At 40.1% G+C, this 17883-nt stretch overlaps 1 protein-coding gene across 1 annotated transcript in view; it reads right to left on the reverse strand.

The window, feature by feature from the left end:
* Positions 1-17883, reverse strand: part of PTPRO (protein tyrosine phosphatase receptor type O) — a 160214-nt gene that overhangs the window by 51350 nt on the left and 90981 nt on the right. Inside the window, 5 exon segments of the mRNA XM_049822262.1 lie at positions 1149-1348; positions 4085-4246; positions 5273-5719; positions 7930-8082; positions 10087-10245. Coding sequence (XP_049678219.1) covers positions 1149-1348; positions 4085-4246; positions 5273-5719; positions 7930-8082; positions 10087-10245 — 1121 coding nt within the window.

A 17883-nucleotide genomic window follows, 5' to 3' on the forward strand; every position in this document is an offset into this window, starting at 1 on the left:
TAAGTTCACAGCCATTGGAATAAACCTCAAAACATTTTGACAAAGATTCATTTTAAGAGACACTTTTAAAGGATGCAGACTCTCTGTATGAATTAACTTGGAGGGCTAACCGCAAAGTTGAAGGAGATAAAGATTTACTGGAAGTGTCTCTTTCCACTCCCATAGAATCATCTAGGTTGGAAAAGACCTTCAAGATCATCGAGTCCAGCCATTAACCCAACACTGCCAAGTCCACCACTAAAACCATGTCCCTAAGTGCCACATCTACAAGCTGAGGGTGCAGCAGGGCAGCACTGCAGTCCTTTGCAGACTCCTCCATCATACACATTTAGGGAGCCAGACAGAAGTTGTGGCATGACTCGCAATATGGCCTTATCAGCATCTTGGTAAGGTAACTGAGATGTGGGCTAAACCCTCTTTCTCATTGAAGCCACATGCCACTGATCCATCATAGCCACAGTATCTGACATGGGGTTGCACACACTAAGGGTTTCAAGTAACAGAAAACTGCGATATTTTGGGGTTCATGATTCTTGATCATTATAAATACATCCCATGAGGCAACTGTAAAGAGCTGTTGTCCATCCAAATCACAGGTGGTCTGAATTACTATTTACTTCCCAGTGCTGACATCTTTTTTTTTATAGATGAAAAGAAAAGCTGACTTCTGATCACCACTAAACTTCCAGGAAGTTTAGAATCAGGTTCTGTATTCATACGTAGGTTATCTAAGAAAGAATTTATGTTAGTTTGATGATAATCATGCATGTGAGCACTTTGCTTAATACAAACGGATTACAGCATATGTCTAAGTGTTATTATGATATGGCACCATTTTGCCTACTGCCACAAAAACGTCTCAAAGCGTACAACATAACTCAAGTTTGAAGAAAGGATTGGCCACAGTCGGTCCAAAAGAAATACAATTTTAAAAGTACTATAGTTTACTGCACACTCTCATTCCTGAATGCTGTGCTCTCCCCTCCACTCTGCATCATCCGTGTCCCTTTAGATTGCAGAAGGGAGCACCTACTGCTGTGCTCTGCAGCCCTGAGCCTGATAGGGCCCTGAGGCATGACAATCCCAGACAGCAGGATGATGAGCAATTTTTTCCTGTATTTGTAAAGGCTCCAGCTTCCGCCCCTTACCTCAGTGCAGTAGTGTTTTTCAAGCCTTTGACTTTCCTTTTGCTTCTGACAGGTCAGGGAGACCACAGACACGATGGTGCCGTTGCCGCCACTCTCGTGTGACGCTGTCCAGGATGTCAGGGCAGTAGTGGAGCTTAGCACCGTCACGGCCACATGCTGGGGCTTTTCCGTGAGCTCTTCTATCCATTCACCTGCGGGGCCTGGGACAAGTCCCAAAAGCACACGTGAGCAGGCCACTCTATGCATTTGAGGCATACATGTTAAAACATCCTTCTTTCACGGGATCATTTACTACTAGTGAAAGAGGCTGGACTGACAGTTGTCCATCTCCACAGCCCTCAGGCAGTGAAGATGGCAGCCCCTGGGAAACAGCCTGTGGCTGGTGCTATTTCACCTGCAGCAGAGCAGATGATGAGAGAAACGTCCCCGTTTGAAAATTCGGATTGCAGTAGTCTCTATCGCTTACCAGAAACCACCCAGCAATATCAGATTTGCTCCAAGGGAATGTTTAAAAGCAGTGCTATCCAATCATGGGCAGATAACTGACAAATATTAAAGGATAAGCATATAAAATTTTTTGCTTCTCCACATACTAACATACCCTCCAAATGTACTACAGCCTTGAAGCGTGAAAATTGAGTTCACAGAGGTTACCACCGTGAAGAATCTCATTCTCCATTAGACTTTTTGAAGGACTTACTAGAGAACACAGGTTTAAATGTAGATAAAATAACAATTTGGAAAATAAGTTCAGCTAGACTTGGTCAAAATTTCAGATTTCATGAAAATCGTCAGCTTTTCTTGTTACTTTTAAGTGACGTTTGTGACAGCTCTCTGACATTCCTTCCTCCATGAAATTCTAATGGTACTTTATTTTTATTGAGAAAATAAAGCAAATGCCAGAGCAAGAATTTGGTGTAAGATCAGCCTATAAGATTTGACAATCCATACTGATATCTGGGTGCAACAAAAATTTATGTAATACAAGCCAGTAATTTGACAAGATGATTCACTGACTGAGTGCTACAAGGATAAGATAAGGCTGAAGCTCTGAGCAAAATTTATTCACGACAACAGACTCACACCTACACAGGTAAAAGGAGGAATTCGGTCATTAGCTTAGTCTCTGGAGCCAGTGGATGTATCTGTAGCTCTTACTATTCAGAAATTGTTTCAGCATCAGCATTAAGGGAACTGAGCTACCTCATGTCACAGCCCAAAGTTGAAGTCCCCACACAAAAAACCTACTTGATCAGACTCATAAAGAGGAATGGAAAAGCAATTTCACCTGAAGAGTACTTGTGCTCTCAGATTTGGCATACTACCAGAAATACATACAAAAATCTTTCTAAAATACTAAGGATCTTGTGTTTGACAAAATGAATAAGACAATTGCCAAGAATCCTCACCTGGTTCTAAAAGCCTGCAAAACTAACAGACAAAACCACAAAAACCAAATGTTCTCATGTGTTACATAAAAAATGAAAATATTTGTTACATTCCTGTAACACCTTAATACTTTATACTGAATGAGATTCAAGTTCATCCTTAATCTAGCAATCCATACACCTATACTTTGGATTAATATTGTCTCATTTCTCTCGGGTCTCTCTCACCAGTTAGTAGACTTCATGGAAGACATTGTATTACATATTGCTTAATGGAAATAAGTCACATCTTGTAAAATGGAATAATATTTGGTACTAATAGCAATGCTACATAATTTATTTGATATACTTGTGTGCTTATACATACTTTAATGATTTCCATATAATGAAGCTGCCTAAGAACTATTCCTAAAGAAAACCAGAAGACAGTGAAATTACAACAGCAGAGACCCTTTCACTCATGTGCTGTTTCCTCTTTTTTCTTTGTTTTCCAAGTACTGTTTCTTTCAACTATGAAGTTGAAAACATAGGAGCAATAGGGGAATTGAGTTACATGCAGCCAAACTTTATGATGAATTTAAGCCTAAATAGCTAGCATTTGTAAATGTTATGAGCTACTAAAGACACAGTTTTTATTAGTAATGTACTTAAGTACATTTCATTTTAATATGAATAGTTCTGCCAGCCTTAGCTACCCTGTCTTGTTGCAGCATTCATGATTCAGGGGAGACACTGTCCTCCCACATGTAAAGTTGTGTAGTGCTGCAAGTGTTCCCCTGTTCTCATTGTATGGGCAATTTGTAGGCTATATCTATTTGCTTTCATAGAAAAAGGTACAAAGGTGACCACAGCCATCACAAGGATAATAATCTGAATTCACCAACAGCTGTCTCACTTGCTGATCTAATTGTCAGTCATGATATTAGTTTACACAGTAGTGTATTACTACTTTCTCTTTTACCAAGTCTTCAGTTAAGAAACCCTGGGATTCTACAGGGAAATAATAAATTACTTTTCCTTCTCTGAATTTAGCAGGCTGAACTATTTCATCTACTGTAATTTGCCCCATGTTCTCTCAGAGACCATGCAATTTCAGAGTTCAGTGTTTAATTGTGCAATTCCCACACTGTCAGCCTGAGATGCCCTTCATCCCTAACCTGGTACATACAGCCTCCAGGAGTAAGGAAGTTAAGTATTTTCAAGAATTTCTATAACCACCGATTTAATTATTGGAATTAAATCCTCTCTGAAAGATGCAAGAGGGGAACCTGTTTCAGTGAGCCATTTCTGAACACTGGACAACGACTCTCTCAAATACGTCACCTGCTTTCAGTTCTTAGCTCTGCCAAGACAGCATGAGGGAGGCCCATCCAGGCAGGATATAATATATAACACACTTTCACCATATTTCCTTCTCTGCTGCAGGGAATTCCAGAAGACCAAACTCTTCTGATCCTGCAGCAGATGCCAGAGCTGCCACAGTGGTCAAACTCTGTACATTAAAGTTATATTGGTCTGGGAGAAAAAGAGATTTGTTGAGATACTTACTGATGTAAAAGCTAAGTGTTTTTGCTGATTGACTTCCCCGAACTTCACAAGAGCCAGAGGAGCTAAATGTTGTTACAGACAACTTATATTTTCCTGGTTCTTTCAGTTCAGCAACAAATTTGTGAGTGTCCTCACTTACTGTCAAAAATTCCGTGGAGTTCTCTAAATCAGGGGGGGAAAAAAAGTGTGGATTAATTGAAATTTGAAAGGTTCCAGCCACTGCGGAAATGATTTATATCAGAAATGCTAATACTGTTTCTGCTGTGGGATTAAAAGGTATCCAAAAGGACTGGATTTATGTGGGTAGTTTTATTTCTTGCCATCAGTACAAGAGTAATTAATGACCAAGGTTGCAGGGTAGGTGTAGAGGAACAATAAACCCAGGCTAAATTTTCATTCTGTAGAAGGGATGATAAAATAGGGTTTCCATGACTGTGCAAGTGAAAAATAGCATGGCATGGAAGAAAAGGAGCTTCCAATTTTCTATCTATTGCATTTTTATTCTGGGGAAAAAAAAAAAAAAAAAAAAAAAAAAAAGTATTTGCCCTTAGTGTGGGAAGGCTTACAAAACCTGCTTGTCAGGAAATAAAATTCATTTGGATAGAATAGGTTTTTAAAACAGAAAATCTTTAAGCAACATGGTGACTTTCTTGTAGCTCCATCACTTGAAAAGTCTCCCCGTTCTTCACCACAGCCTCCTTGTGGCCTAAGGAATATATTTGGTAGCTGTCCTCTGAGACAACTGTTAATCTGAATCTAGACTATCTTTTCTGTATGCCCTGTCCAGTCAAGGTCCCCCTGAGAACCTTTCTCAGTGGCAGACAAAACTACAAGGTATAATGTGCCTTCTTTGTCTCAAATTTCAAAAATCAGTTCATTTGTCCTTTCTCCGATACCGGAATGGATTTATGATAACTGCAGTGTAAACAGTGCAGCAATATATACAAGAGTATAAATCTTGTTTAACAGAAGAGAATTGCAAACTGCGATTTACCCCTCCTCCCTTACTTTTATGATGCTCAACCAAAACTAGATGCTATTCAATGCAAGAAACTTCTCAAGAAATACAGGAGATGTAACAAAGTCCTATGAAGCACAGTACTAGCTAATTAATAATTTGCAGAGGAGACAACCCAGCAATGGAATTACAGAAAAGAGGTACAAAAAGGGTGTGAGGCTCTGTTTTACCTTCCCTTTCAACATTGATATGGAAACCATCAAACGCAGTAGGTGGCTTTGGTGGTAACCAGGTCAGCACCATTTGCACAGGAAGGAAGGAGGGGGGCTCTGGCGTGAGTTTTCCCGATGTGTTGACATCATTGGCCTCGTAATCACTGGCAACTGCATTGACAAACTCCTCTTCACCCTCGGATGACTCAGCTTCGTTAGACCACCAGTACGGCTGTGATGTGGTTTCATACTCAGTGCTGTTATAGCGGTAGTCCGGCCAGGCTGCAGATGTGTTCGCTGCTGGACTTTCAGGTGGGTTGTCAGAAAAATGGCTAAGTTTTTCTTTTCTTATGATTTCTTGTGGTCCCATGAATGATTCTTCTGCAAAATTCCCACTGTGCTCTTCCCAGTTGTTTCTGTTGATTGGTACAATCTGAACAGAAATGTTTCGAGGTGGGTAAGGAACTAAAAGAGAAGCAAGGGTTAGTCTTTTAATAGCTATGTTCTGTACGCCTTTACGATGTGTTAATTCCCCAGAGAAATATTGTTTGCAAGAAAACAATGCATCTAGGGATATTCTGAAATAACTAGTTCTTATTAAGATTCTTCCTTCTCTTATATATACTTATAGTAGAAGTGATTCTAGTGGGATCAAGATGAGTGTAAATTCACAGAAGAATCATGATTCAAGAATCAGCTGGGATAGAGTTAATTTCTTCTTAGTAGCTGGTAGAGTGTGTTTTGGATTTAGTGTGAGAATAATGTTGATAACACACTGATGTTTTAGCTGTTGCTAAGTAGTGCTGATCCCAAATCAAGGACTTTTCAGTTTCCCATGCTCTGCCAGCAAGCAGGTGCACAAGAAGGTGGGAAGGAGCACGGCCAGGACAGCTGACCTGAACTAGCCAAAGGAATTCCATACCATAGAACGTCATGCTCAGTATACAAACTGGGGGGAGTCAGTTGGGAGGGGTGGATTGCTGCTTGGGCATTGGTGATGTGCACGGGTCACGAGCAATCGCATTGTGTATCACTTGTCTTCTCTTGGGTTTTATTTATTTATTTATTTATGTTATTATATTGTATTCCTTTTCATTACTACTATTACTATTACTACTATTGTTAGTATTACATTTTATTTTACTTTCGTTATTAAACTGTTCTTATCTTAACCTATGAGTTTTACTTTTTTTTCCGATTTTCCTCTGCATCCCATTGGGAAGGGGCAGTGAGTGAGCAGCTGTGTGGTGCCTAGCTGCTGGCTGGGCTTAAACCATGACAGCCAGGAAGAAAAGTAGATGTGAAGTCACAGTAAATCAGACTTCAGTGCTATTAAAGCAGCAAGGCTACTCCAGTGTGAATTTGTAAGAGTAGATCTTCATTTATTCTATTGTGTCTTCCAGAAAGACCTTGATCATGGAAAAAAATACTTCTGTAGACAGGAATTGAAAAACATATGCAAAACTAATATATGGCATAGCTCACATTTAAAAAGTATGACCTTCACGTTGCTGTAGGGCTTTTCATATGCTTTTAGCAGCCACCTTTTCACAAGCATTAAACATCAGTTTAAATTTTAATATTTGTGAAAGCTTGATCTTAAGATTTGGGTCTCCAGAAGACAAGATTCTGGCATGAGAAGAAGTTATGCCAGAAGGTGAACACACACCATTTTGTCTGCCTCACTGTAATTGCTTGTCTGTCTGCCCTTACACACGGTAAGTGTGAGTAGCCTCTGCAAACAATTTTGACTGGCATTTAAGCTGGCATCTTACAAGACACTAATTTGTTCACCTCCCCTGTCCCAGCCACGGCCACTAATACAAAACCAGACACTACAATCTCGTTGCAGTTTGTGCGAAGAATGGGGGATGGGAGGGCAGCAGGAAATAAAAATGAGATCCTGTTGGTTGTATTCTTATGGTTCAGTATCTCAATAACTATATTTAGGATCCTCAGGACAGAACTCAGCTGGCATCAGTTGGCTTTGCTCTGCCCAAGGCAATGGACCAACATCAGTGTATTCATCTGAAGATTTGGCCTTTTGACTTTACCACTGGTTCGTTTCACTTTGGACCCTGGAAAATGTCTGTGGTCCAACAGATGAACAGAAAAGTTTTGGGCACCATCCCAGGACCAAATTAAATTAGTTCTGGACCCTGAACAAATGCAATTTTCAGCCTTTGCAACATTGCTGTCTTGGAGATTAAAAGTTCATGCTTCAGGGCATAAAGTGGCCACCAAGTGGGGTGACTATGACATTCTTTGTGACAGAAGACAGCACAATGAGGAAGGCCTTCTCCAACAGTTTAGCTATGATTCACTGTGCAAGCAGACAGACCAATACAGATAGATCAATAGTATGCTCAGCGTGGCTATTCCTGTGGCTTAAAAATTAATTCCTAGCACAAGGCCTAGGATATCTCATGTGAAGCAGAATTTATTTTCTAAGAAGCAAGCTTTATAACAGAAACACTCAGGCCAATTTCCCTTTGCACTGTATTGTACACATATCCCTAGCCACAGCATCCTCCTCCCATGCTCCTGGCCAGGAGCAGCGGCCAGGACTGCTCCCACACAGACCCTCCTCTCTGTGGGATCCATCCCCTCCCCACAGCAGAAAGGAAAGCAGCCATACAGACTTGGAGCAAGAGGTACATAATAATTTTTTTCACCTGTTCTGTGCCGTTTGGGCTCATGCTGGACCCCGCTGTATTCCACTAGCGTGCTTTTGTTGAAGGTCGCTTCTGATACCAACTGAAACGTGATGTTACTGTAGCATATGCCTGGTAGCCAGTGATTGAAAACCGTTTTACCTTTAAAGAAGTCTGCCCAAGGTTTAAAAAGAAAAGAAGAAAGGAAAAAAAGAGGAAAATGCATCAAATGTTCACTTTCTGATAATGCAACTGCACATGCTGAACTGGCAGCGTTTCAGATGTTTAAACATTGCACAGCCTGGTCTGAGACACGAAATTCTAATAATTTAGTTTGCCAACATTTTTCCTGGCTGTCAAAGGCACTTTGCTAAAGAAAAGAAAAAAAAAAAAAAAAGCAGCCCAGCACAAGAAACATGAACTACTTTTCACAGGAAAGGGAACCGAACCTGGCAACCTGTTCCACGTGACACTGAATATCTCAAAGAGTATCTGACAGTTTCTTCAGACCTTTAACTGCTGCACGCAAAAGCCTCCTTGGTCTTTTGCTGACTGAGGCATAATGTCCGGGGTAGATGCTGAAAGGGCCATCCACCACGCAGCTGAGTGCAAGCCGCGGTACCGAGAGCTGAGCTCACGTCCACCGTCGGTACACGTGGGGGCTGAAGAGAAGTTGCTTAGGGCTATTTGGCTATGGGAAGGAGTGTGCAAGCTGAGTAGCGAATCTCTTAACTCGGTTTGACTTTTTTATTTATCAGCAGCTGCAGCTGCACACAGCCCCTGGAAACATGTATTAGCTGTAGAAAACAAAAATTACTGCTGGTACCCCTTTTGTTCCCTGGAAAGAGGTCACCTATATTTTGTGCTATGATTCAGAACTACCGTCCTAACTTCTGGCACTTCACAGCCTTGAAAATGTGATTTCTAGCCCCACTGTATTGAAGCAAAGAGACTCCAAAATTTTCTGACCTCTTTCTGGAGGTGCGTATCTCCCTCTGCTGACTTCAGAGAGAGCTTACAGTGACCAGACTTCTACATTGGGACCCTTAGTTCGGCGCCTAAAATCCAGCACCTACTGGATTGCTCAAAGGCATTTTACTGCCACTATGCAATGTTAAACCATTGGGGTTTCAGGGCCCGCAGAGTATGCAGGTGCCTTTCTCATCTCTTACGATGTTTTCCAGAGCACAGTCCCATTTACATCTCTGAGATAGACGCTATGCTTAAGCTATATGGCAGGGCAAAAGGGAGTTGTTATAAGCAAATAAAAAAGAAAGCAGAATTTGCTCTTATTAGATTGTTTAGATGGTTAGATTGGTTGTTTAAATTGTTTAAACTGACTGTCTAGATTGTTAGATTGATTGCCCTTGATTAGATTATTTTACGAAAATTGACATTTATAATATGCAGCAGGGTTTATTAGCTCAGGGACAATACTGAATGCTACAATAATATACAGTACTATACAGCATAGTACTATCAGCACTGTGTCACTGTGCGGTGATGCAGAACTACCAGGTTTAAATCCTGCACCAGGAATCAGGTATATTGAACGGGTTTCCCAGCTCTAGGGTATCCCAGAGCTCTCCTATCAGCTGTTCACCAACGACAAAACCTTGGCCAGAGGGAAGAAACTGGTAAGTTTTTTAATGCTTTCAACTGACACAGAATGTCATCCAGGGATTTCAACAAGCATATCTAGAAAGCAAAAAACACATCTCTGTCCTTCCTACTGAGTTTGGGGCTTCTTTCCTTTTTCTTTTTCTTTTTTTTTTTTGGATTGTACATCAGCAGGGAAGATAAAAAAAATGGTGGAACATTTTGGGGATTTTAGTGTACATGTTTATTTGGAAGCACCAGAAATTGGGCATCCCTTCCCAAGTTGATAGCAGAACTGATGAAAAAAATCCAGACCACCCAGTCTTCCTCTAAAATCCAGAAGAAAGGAAGCATCACTAGAACTAGGATGGGAAGCAGGTTTAAATCCAATGTGAACCACCAGCTCAATTCAAGGGCCCATCCCTTACTTCATGATATAAAAGTTATTATACGAACAGACACATTACCAGAAATAGAAATTATTATGTCCAATACATGTCAAAAACACACCTAAGACCACTGTTTAAAATGTTTCCAGCAGAGTTAGCATTAAGTTTTAGTGGAATAGTTTCCTCCTACCTTTGTACAGCATTGTTCGGTAGTCTTTTCCTTCCCAGTAGCTTATATTTACCCTGGTAAAAACATTGTACTTCTCTGGGTACTGAATTTCAAACAACACTCCTGTTTCTGGTGATGGTTTGTAATCATAGATAGAAACATTGCTCACAGGAAGGGGTTCTAAAGGATATGCAAATAAAAGGAAAAAAAGGAAGAAAGAAGCAGGTTAATAGGCAAACTGAGCTCTTCACACATATGCACGACCAATGAAACAAATGGTTTTGCTAGGTATTGCTAGGTTTTGCTAGGCACTCTTAAATCTACCAGGTGATATTTGGAGCTTCACAGAGGTCTAGGGAAAAGCTACTTGGGATGTTGTCAGAGCCAATATTTGTGTGTTCCCCCACAAAACAATTTAAGTTCTTGATGTTTACACTTTAACATAAAATTTCCTTATTTGCTATAAAAAATAAGATTGAAATAGCAGTTACTATTTAAGCACTCAGTCATGACCCCAGAAAGATTTTAGTCTTTAATGCTTGCCAATCATGTAAAAGTGCCCAGATAAAAACAACAAAACACTTGAAATTGCTCATAACTGTGGCATAAATGTGAACTTTTAAGATTAGCTGAGAAGCTTATCAGTGTAACAGCAAAAAGAAGCTACCTGAATGCAGATTTTCTATTTTGATATGTATTCATTCCTTTATTTCATGGGTCCCCATTCCTACCATATCTGAGACGGCCACCATCTTCAATATATTTATCCACACCAAACTTCTATAAAATATAGCAGTACCATTACCATTATTTTACAGATGAAGAACTGAGGTACAGAAAAGTAGTTTACTGGAGGGCACAGGGGATCTGCTGATCTAATGCTCTGAACTCTGAGCCAGGTGGGCTACAAAAAGTAAGAAAAATACCCTGTGTCTTGTGATATGGCATCTAGACCCATGTAGCTCCATCGACTAAGGAAAGCTGTGTCAATTCAGTGCAGCTGGAAACCTGGATTGTTGCTAACAATAAGAGAGTCACAGTTTTATTCAGCCTCCTTTATCCACAAAAAAAAATTATAAATAATTACCCTTTTGCTTGATGCTCTTCTCAGGGGAAAAAAAAAAAAAAAAAAAAAAAAGGCAACCGAAATATACATTGGTTAAGAGGGCCAAGCAGATATTTAAAACAAGGTTATAGCGTTCATTGAAGTTTGTCATACTAACATATTTTAATAGAGGTAGTTAATGCACAACACCCTCAGTAATTATGCCTACAACCTTATAAGTATTATTGTGTTGATTTAGTTCCTGCACACTGTAGGGAAAAGATTGAAAAATTCAGGCTGTTGATTAGCATAGCCTTAGAGGACACATTTGTGTTCAAAGTTCTGCTGCGGTAGGCCCTGGAGAAAAACACAAAATATTTTTCCCTTAGAGCATAGAGTCACAACGGCCAAGAGAAAGAGTAGATGAAAGGGAAGACCAGTGTCAGTTTCAAAAGTGGAATTATGCCACAGAAGGTGGAACAGATTAATCAAAGATGGAAAAGCAAGACTGTAGTGGAAGCGAAAATTAAATCCCAATTACCAGCACAGGATTTTCACCACAGCACTAAGTTTCCAGATGTGATGAGAAGTGGAGAAGAGAAAACAACTAAGAACAAAAGCCACAGATGCAAACAGAATCTTTCCCCAAGTCTTAAGAAGAAGTTGTGGAATCATTTTCAACTTTGTCAGAGCATGGGAATGCAATCGTGTGGGATTATTAAACTATTTCTCATGGCAAAGACGCTTCATTAGCTTCAGGTAAATATCAGTATATTTGTGTGTTAACCACTTAAAAACAGAAACTCCCAATCTCACAAATACCAACAGGCACTTCAGTGATGGGATCTGTGAAAATTTTGCTGACATTTTGTGATAAGCCTAGAAATAAACAGGAGCAAAGCATATCATGGGAAACAACAAAGCCTACCCTCTTCTTTCTGCTGAGGCTTTTCCCATTGCTTATTCTGAAATAAATAGTTGATCTGACTATCCACATGACCAGAGGGTTTATATCACAGCTCACACAGCACACGATAGTAGTTTAAATGTCAATAACAATCTCTAAATAGCACAACGCTTATGTGCAGTCATCTTTCATGTTATCGGGTGTGCCCTGGGCTTTCTTCTGCTATCTCATTCACATCTGATGTCTCCTTATTTCTGAAAGAATTACTGAAACTTTCTTATGTCAGTGATTAAATTACCCCATTTATTCCTTCCTACAACAAATCAAATAAAAGATGGAAGTTATATTCATTTTTAATCCAAATGATTTTTCCTCCTGATGCTTTGATTTAATTAACCAATAATTGAATTAAGCGGTAATCACCACAGACTCTCTCTCTTGTTGTTATCTTCCGCTTACTATCCTCTCGTTGCTCATGGCTGATGTTAGCAGAGTAGCATGAGTGATATAATGCAATTTAAAGATTCTTCCATTATCTTACTTCCTTCGGCACCAAATCTTCACATCAAAAGCTATTTGCACACTGTGAAATTAAAAAGACACTCAGCAGATAAAAATCATGTTCTGTTTTTCACTTACTAACTGCTCCTAGGGTTATTAAACTTAAAGAATATGTAAAATGTCACCCTTCACTATGTATATTTATAATTCAGAGCATAAACAGTCTGGTCTTTTTAATTTTACAATTTTCAGTATTTAGGATCCAGCTTTTCAAAGATTTCAGTGGTTCTCAAGAAGTAGCCTAAATAAAGTGTAATATAATACTTCAGAAATCTTAGAGCTTTATAAATGCTCTGCACTACATTGACATGTGAAGTCATATTACAGAAGGACTTAGAGGATTTCAGTGTCCCTCTAATAGCATGTTTAAGGCACTTCTTCACGTACAATCTCTTTATTTTTAGACTTGCAGATTATATTAAATGCACATAGACAAGCTTGCAGGATCAAGACCTAAATTTGCCTTTTTTCTTAGTGTCTCAGAATCTGCTGCTCCTATAGCAACTGTTTTCCCATTATATCTGTTTATGGGAAATTTAACTTCTGTGTTTCTCCTGGACTCTACAGCATTTTGCATTTAGCACATAGCTCACATTATACAAACATCAGGATAGCATAGTAAATACGGCTAATGTCTTCCTCAAATGCCCTGGAAAATTCTGGATGCTACATTCTCCATTAATGCATTCAATTTGTGCCAGACACATTAACATTTGCAATTCGGGGTGGGGGGGTGGGGAAAGTACATTGAAAATAAGTACTATATTCCATTGTAGATTAGGTCACTCTTCAGATTGAATTAATGATTGATTACTGTGGTAGGTTAGATGTAGTATTACACGTGGGTGGTTGAAATGGGACTGAGATCAACTCTCTTGCTTCTCACACTCAAACCCAAATTAATCATGATTCACCTTCATATCATGACTTTTATAAAAAGGAAGCCCCATTAATGGAGTGACCTAACTCCCACAGGTAATGCCCTTTATTCATATGAAGAAGTTGTGAATTATGCCATTTTCTACTCAGGATGACACTATTTATGTTGCCTATATAGTTACTGGGAGTTAAGTCATAGCCAGGATAAAGCTTCCCTTATGCTATAAACTTTAGGGATCATTTTATCTCTTGCTAAAAAGCAACCATTTCTGAGATTAAAAAGCTGCTGTTTAATACTTCAGGAACATAATGTTCAAGTTTATCATAGCTAATAGAGATGCCATGTGCTATTGCTTATGAAAGGGGAATGTAAGTGAAAGTAGCATCTGAGCAATGATGGTATATACTGCAATTTCTAGATGCCCACATGACAAAAAGATGATACAAACTAAAAAATAATGTCTTCACAAGAACAAAGGCATATCTGTTGTTCTTAAACAGATTTAGGCCAATACTTCAGATCTGCCCTCCAATGGAAATTATGGCAGGAAATCATATGGTTGCAGTTCTTTTTGTTTCTTTGATTCTGATGGAAAACTTTTTTCACCTTAAAAGGGTGACAACATGATTTGTTTGCTGGGTAAAGCTGAGCACTAACGGACCTAGATGTTCTGAGTTACATTTCAAAATTAGGGCTGCCATGGATAACCTGCCTTTTTAAAGACATGCCATGTCATCCTTTAAGAAAGAAAAACACAAAGAGCTTAAGTTTTACATTTCATTGGAAAAAACCCCCAACTCTGAAGCTCCTACTTCAATGCTCTGATCCATTAACGAGCCAGAGGAAAGGATTGGACCTGCTGAATCACTTCCTGCAGCATCTGGCACAATGACAACCGAGCATTAACTAGGTCTAATGCCAATTACTTTCTGAGAGCTGAAGAGATCAGACTCCCAGGCAGCAGGCCTGATGGTCTCTTGAGGAGAGTACTTTTTGTACAAGATACAGAGGCAGAACTCTCCCTAAAGGGAATATATTTTACAGTGATTTATGAAAGGAATCATCTGCTTTCGAAACAATGAGACATTTACCACTCAAAACTCCTAATCATGAGCCAAAATAAAAGTCAGGCAGAGCTGCTCTTAATTACCCTCAGAGGTCCTGAGATCCTGATTTCTCTAATTCCCACTAGAGATACATTTTTCCTACAGCACACGATAGCTTTGCAATGTACTGCTTTCCTGATTCCTTCGAATATACAAACATTTTTTCCTTCACAATGAATAGAAAAATTGACAGTGAATTTGGAAAAAAAAAAGGCTATATGGGTATGAGTCACCCTGAGAAAAATAAAATAAGGCTTCAAGCTGGGAAAATGGAGGATGAGTGAGAATTTCAGTCACTGATTTTACATTCGTGCTCTTTATTCTCTCATAAACTACTTTAAACCCAATTAGTAATAAGGTGGAACTTTCTTTCAAATATTGCAAAACACTAAATTAATTATATAAATTCTGCAGTTACTTCACTCCCATTGAAAAGCCAAAACTCCAAGAGCAGAAGAAAGCAGACTTGAAATAATTGCATTAGATACCAGAACTAATTCTAACCTTGTCCAGACTGAAAACTGGGAGGAAGGTCATTTTGATAGGCACAACACAACTGCACTCACAGGAATCTGGCCAGAACAGCAAGATTCACACACCTGTCCTTGTGAAAACCATCACAGGGATCTTTAATAAGAAGTGGTCAGGGTTTCAGTTTTTCTCCTTCAGTGAAGTACTGGGTCTAATTTGCTGAACACAGCTTTGCTATAGAATCCAAAGAAGCAGTGCTATTTTACGCTCAAATTCTATTTTACAGGTTTCCTATCTAAGGGTTGAATGCACCCAGTTCATCTCGTCCTCCCTAACGTCCCAGCTCAGGAAGCAATGCAAGGATGCAGGCTGTGCTCAAGCTGACAAAACCCTTGGGCTCTGAGAAGAAATATTGCAGCAAATAGCTCATACTTTGCATTACAACAATCTGGACTACAGAACCTAAACAAGTAAACTCTATAGTTTGTGGTGTTTTGATTAACATAAGAAAACCCTGAAATTATCCCAGTCAGAGACAAGCAGAAAATAAACTGTTCAGTCTTGTAGAGAAGGCCCAAATTAACAATAGAAGCTCAAATGGTAGCGTGCATACATGTATATTCATATAATGTTAAGATATTTTATATTTTTATACGTACATATTTATGCACACGTATATTTATATGTATTTCTATTTACACATACAATTCTATATGCATATATATAATGTATAAAATACATGTTTGGTTAGCTTTTAAATCATCTTTCTTTGGAGGAATCTTTTTTTTTTTTCTGGACAGAAACCTTAGAGGGGTAAACCAAAAGTCTTCTCTGACTTAAATGGGATGAAGTTTCAACCTGTGAAGAGACCTACCTTTTTCTTGCCAACATGCTGAGAAGCAGCACATCGCTGAGGGATGTGAACAGGAGAAAGGAAATGTCATCAAGATATACCATTGGAAAGCAGAGGTCTTTCATGACTCTCACTGAATTTCTAAGTAGGCAATCTCTTTGAAGGACCTTACTCTCGTTTTGACAGGCATAATTCGGATACGCACTGCTCTGTGTGAAACTCAGATCTCCAGCATATGGCCAAGCTGAAAGACTGCATCTCCCCGCACGGAGTCCTTTGCAGACATCAGGAGATCCCAGAAAGCTATTGGGAAATATCAAAGTACAGACTTGGGAATAACCACATTGGCATCACTGGCTATCCTGCTTGATTTATCTTGTGGCAGCCTAATGAATGGGGCCAATCTGCCACTGCTAAAGCTCTCCTGATACCAGTGAAATTAGCACAGGAATTAATTTGGTCCTGGAAGCTGGTTGCAATGTGCTATTTTTTCATGCGTAAGATATAGATGGAAGAAATTAGATAGTTATATGTCTATGCGCGGTTAAAATAAACTAAGAATGTTAAACAGGCAGAGAGAGCATATGGCACGAAGAAAAATATGAATCTATCCTAATTATTGCCTGCCAAAAAAATCAAGTTAATTAATAGTCAGAAAATGATGTAAACCAGGCAGTGGACAATACCAATAAAAGGGAAAATAAAAAAGAAAAGGAAACCCGACTATCAACTCATGCCGTTGTGTAGGAGAAGCCAGTGGTCACTACATGAGTTTTAAGATCTCTTCTCGAAAGCACTGTACTGAAACATACCTTAAAAAGTCCAGCCTGCCACGCTGCCTTTTCATTCCAAGTTTACTTTCATTCCTGTAGCCTTGTGCTCCAAAAGACGAGCTACGTTAGTAGCTGAGGCTGCCCCGTGAGAGCTAGCACTCATCAGTCTGCCTGACAGAAACCACTCGGAAGGAGATGGGGCCCTTTCCCTGGCCAAGCTTGCGATGTCCAGCGTACTTTTCCTGCTCAGTACGGCATCCTTCAGCGCCGCCCGCAGGAGCGCCCTTTCTTTTCCATGAAGCTGGTTGTCTTTGTGTTGAGACAAAACCAGTGACATTCGCCGTTCCCTTTTTTGTTACACGAGTTCCCCCAGCAGCGCTGGCCGACGGCCAAAATCACGGGTCCTTCCGAGGTCTGGGTGAGCAGCAGAGGGCACGGCAGGAAACCCCGAGGTGCTGCCAGCCCACCCGCGTGGGACAGGCGGTGGGAAGGGGTGGGCTCCTTTCCCTTGGAAAGGACACCGTCAGGCCTTGGAGGAGGGGGAGTGACATGAGATACGCCCCCTGGAGCCGTCAGCCTCCCGCTCTTTCGGGAACACCTTGCGGAAACCCCCTGAGCCAGAAATGGGCAGTGTGGGGCTGGCTTTGATGGGCTGAGCGACACTGGCTCCCTTCTGCCTTCAGAGATCCCTTGCACGGGAGCGTGTGCTCCATCTGCCACCCTGGATCACACCTTCCCCTGCTACCAGTGACCCTCGTGGGCTCTGGAAATCAAACCGCGATGAGCCCTGCTGCACAACCGCAAGTGCAGCATTCAAAACCCCCTGGAAATGGAGAGTGAGGCATCTTTTTTCAGTTGTGTATGACACCTGATGCTTCCATCATTTTCTTTTAAGAAAACAAACAAACCAACCATAAAATAGGAAATTGGGTTAGGATTACTACTTTGTCTGCAGGGTTAAAGCAGTCAAAGAAAAGGAAATTCAGGCTGCCTATGAATCCTTAAATTGCTTGCTACACATAGATGTTCTTGCACATATGCCTTATGAAAGACTTGCATTACACAACAACATGATACTTTCCCCACGGGACCCTTCGTGATTGTGCTCATCAGGGCACCACTTGAGCACACAAGGGAAGGCTGAAGAATGTATAGATGATGCAAAAATCTGGTTACTCTTAAATTTCAAGCACCTCACTCAGTAACAGGTGAGGCTACTGTA

The sequence above is a fragment of the Accipiter gentilis genome, chromosome 18 (genome assembly GCF_929443795.1).
Source record: "Accipiter gentilis chromosome 18, bAccGen1.1, whole genome shotgun sequence".
Taxonomy (NCBI): Eukaryota; Metazoa; Chordata; class Aves; order Accipitriformes; family Accipitridae; genus Astur; species Astur gentilis.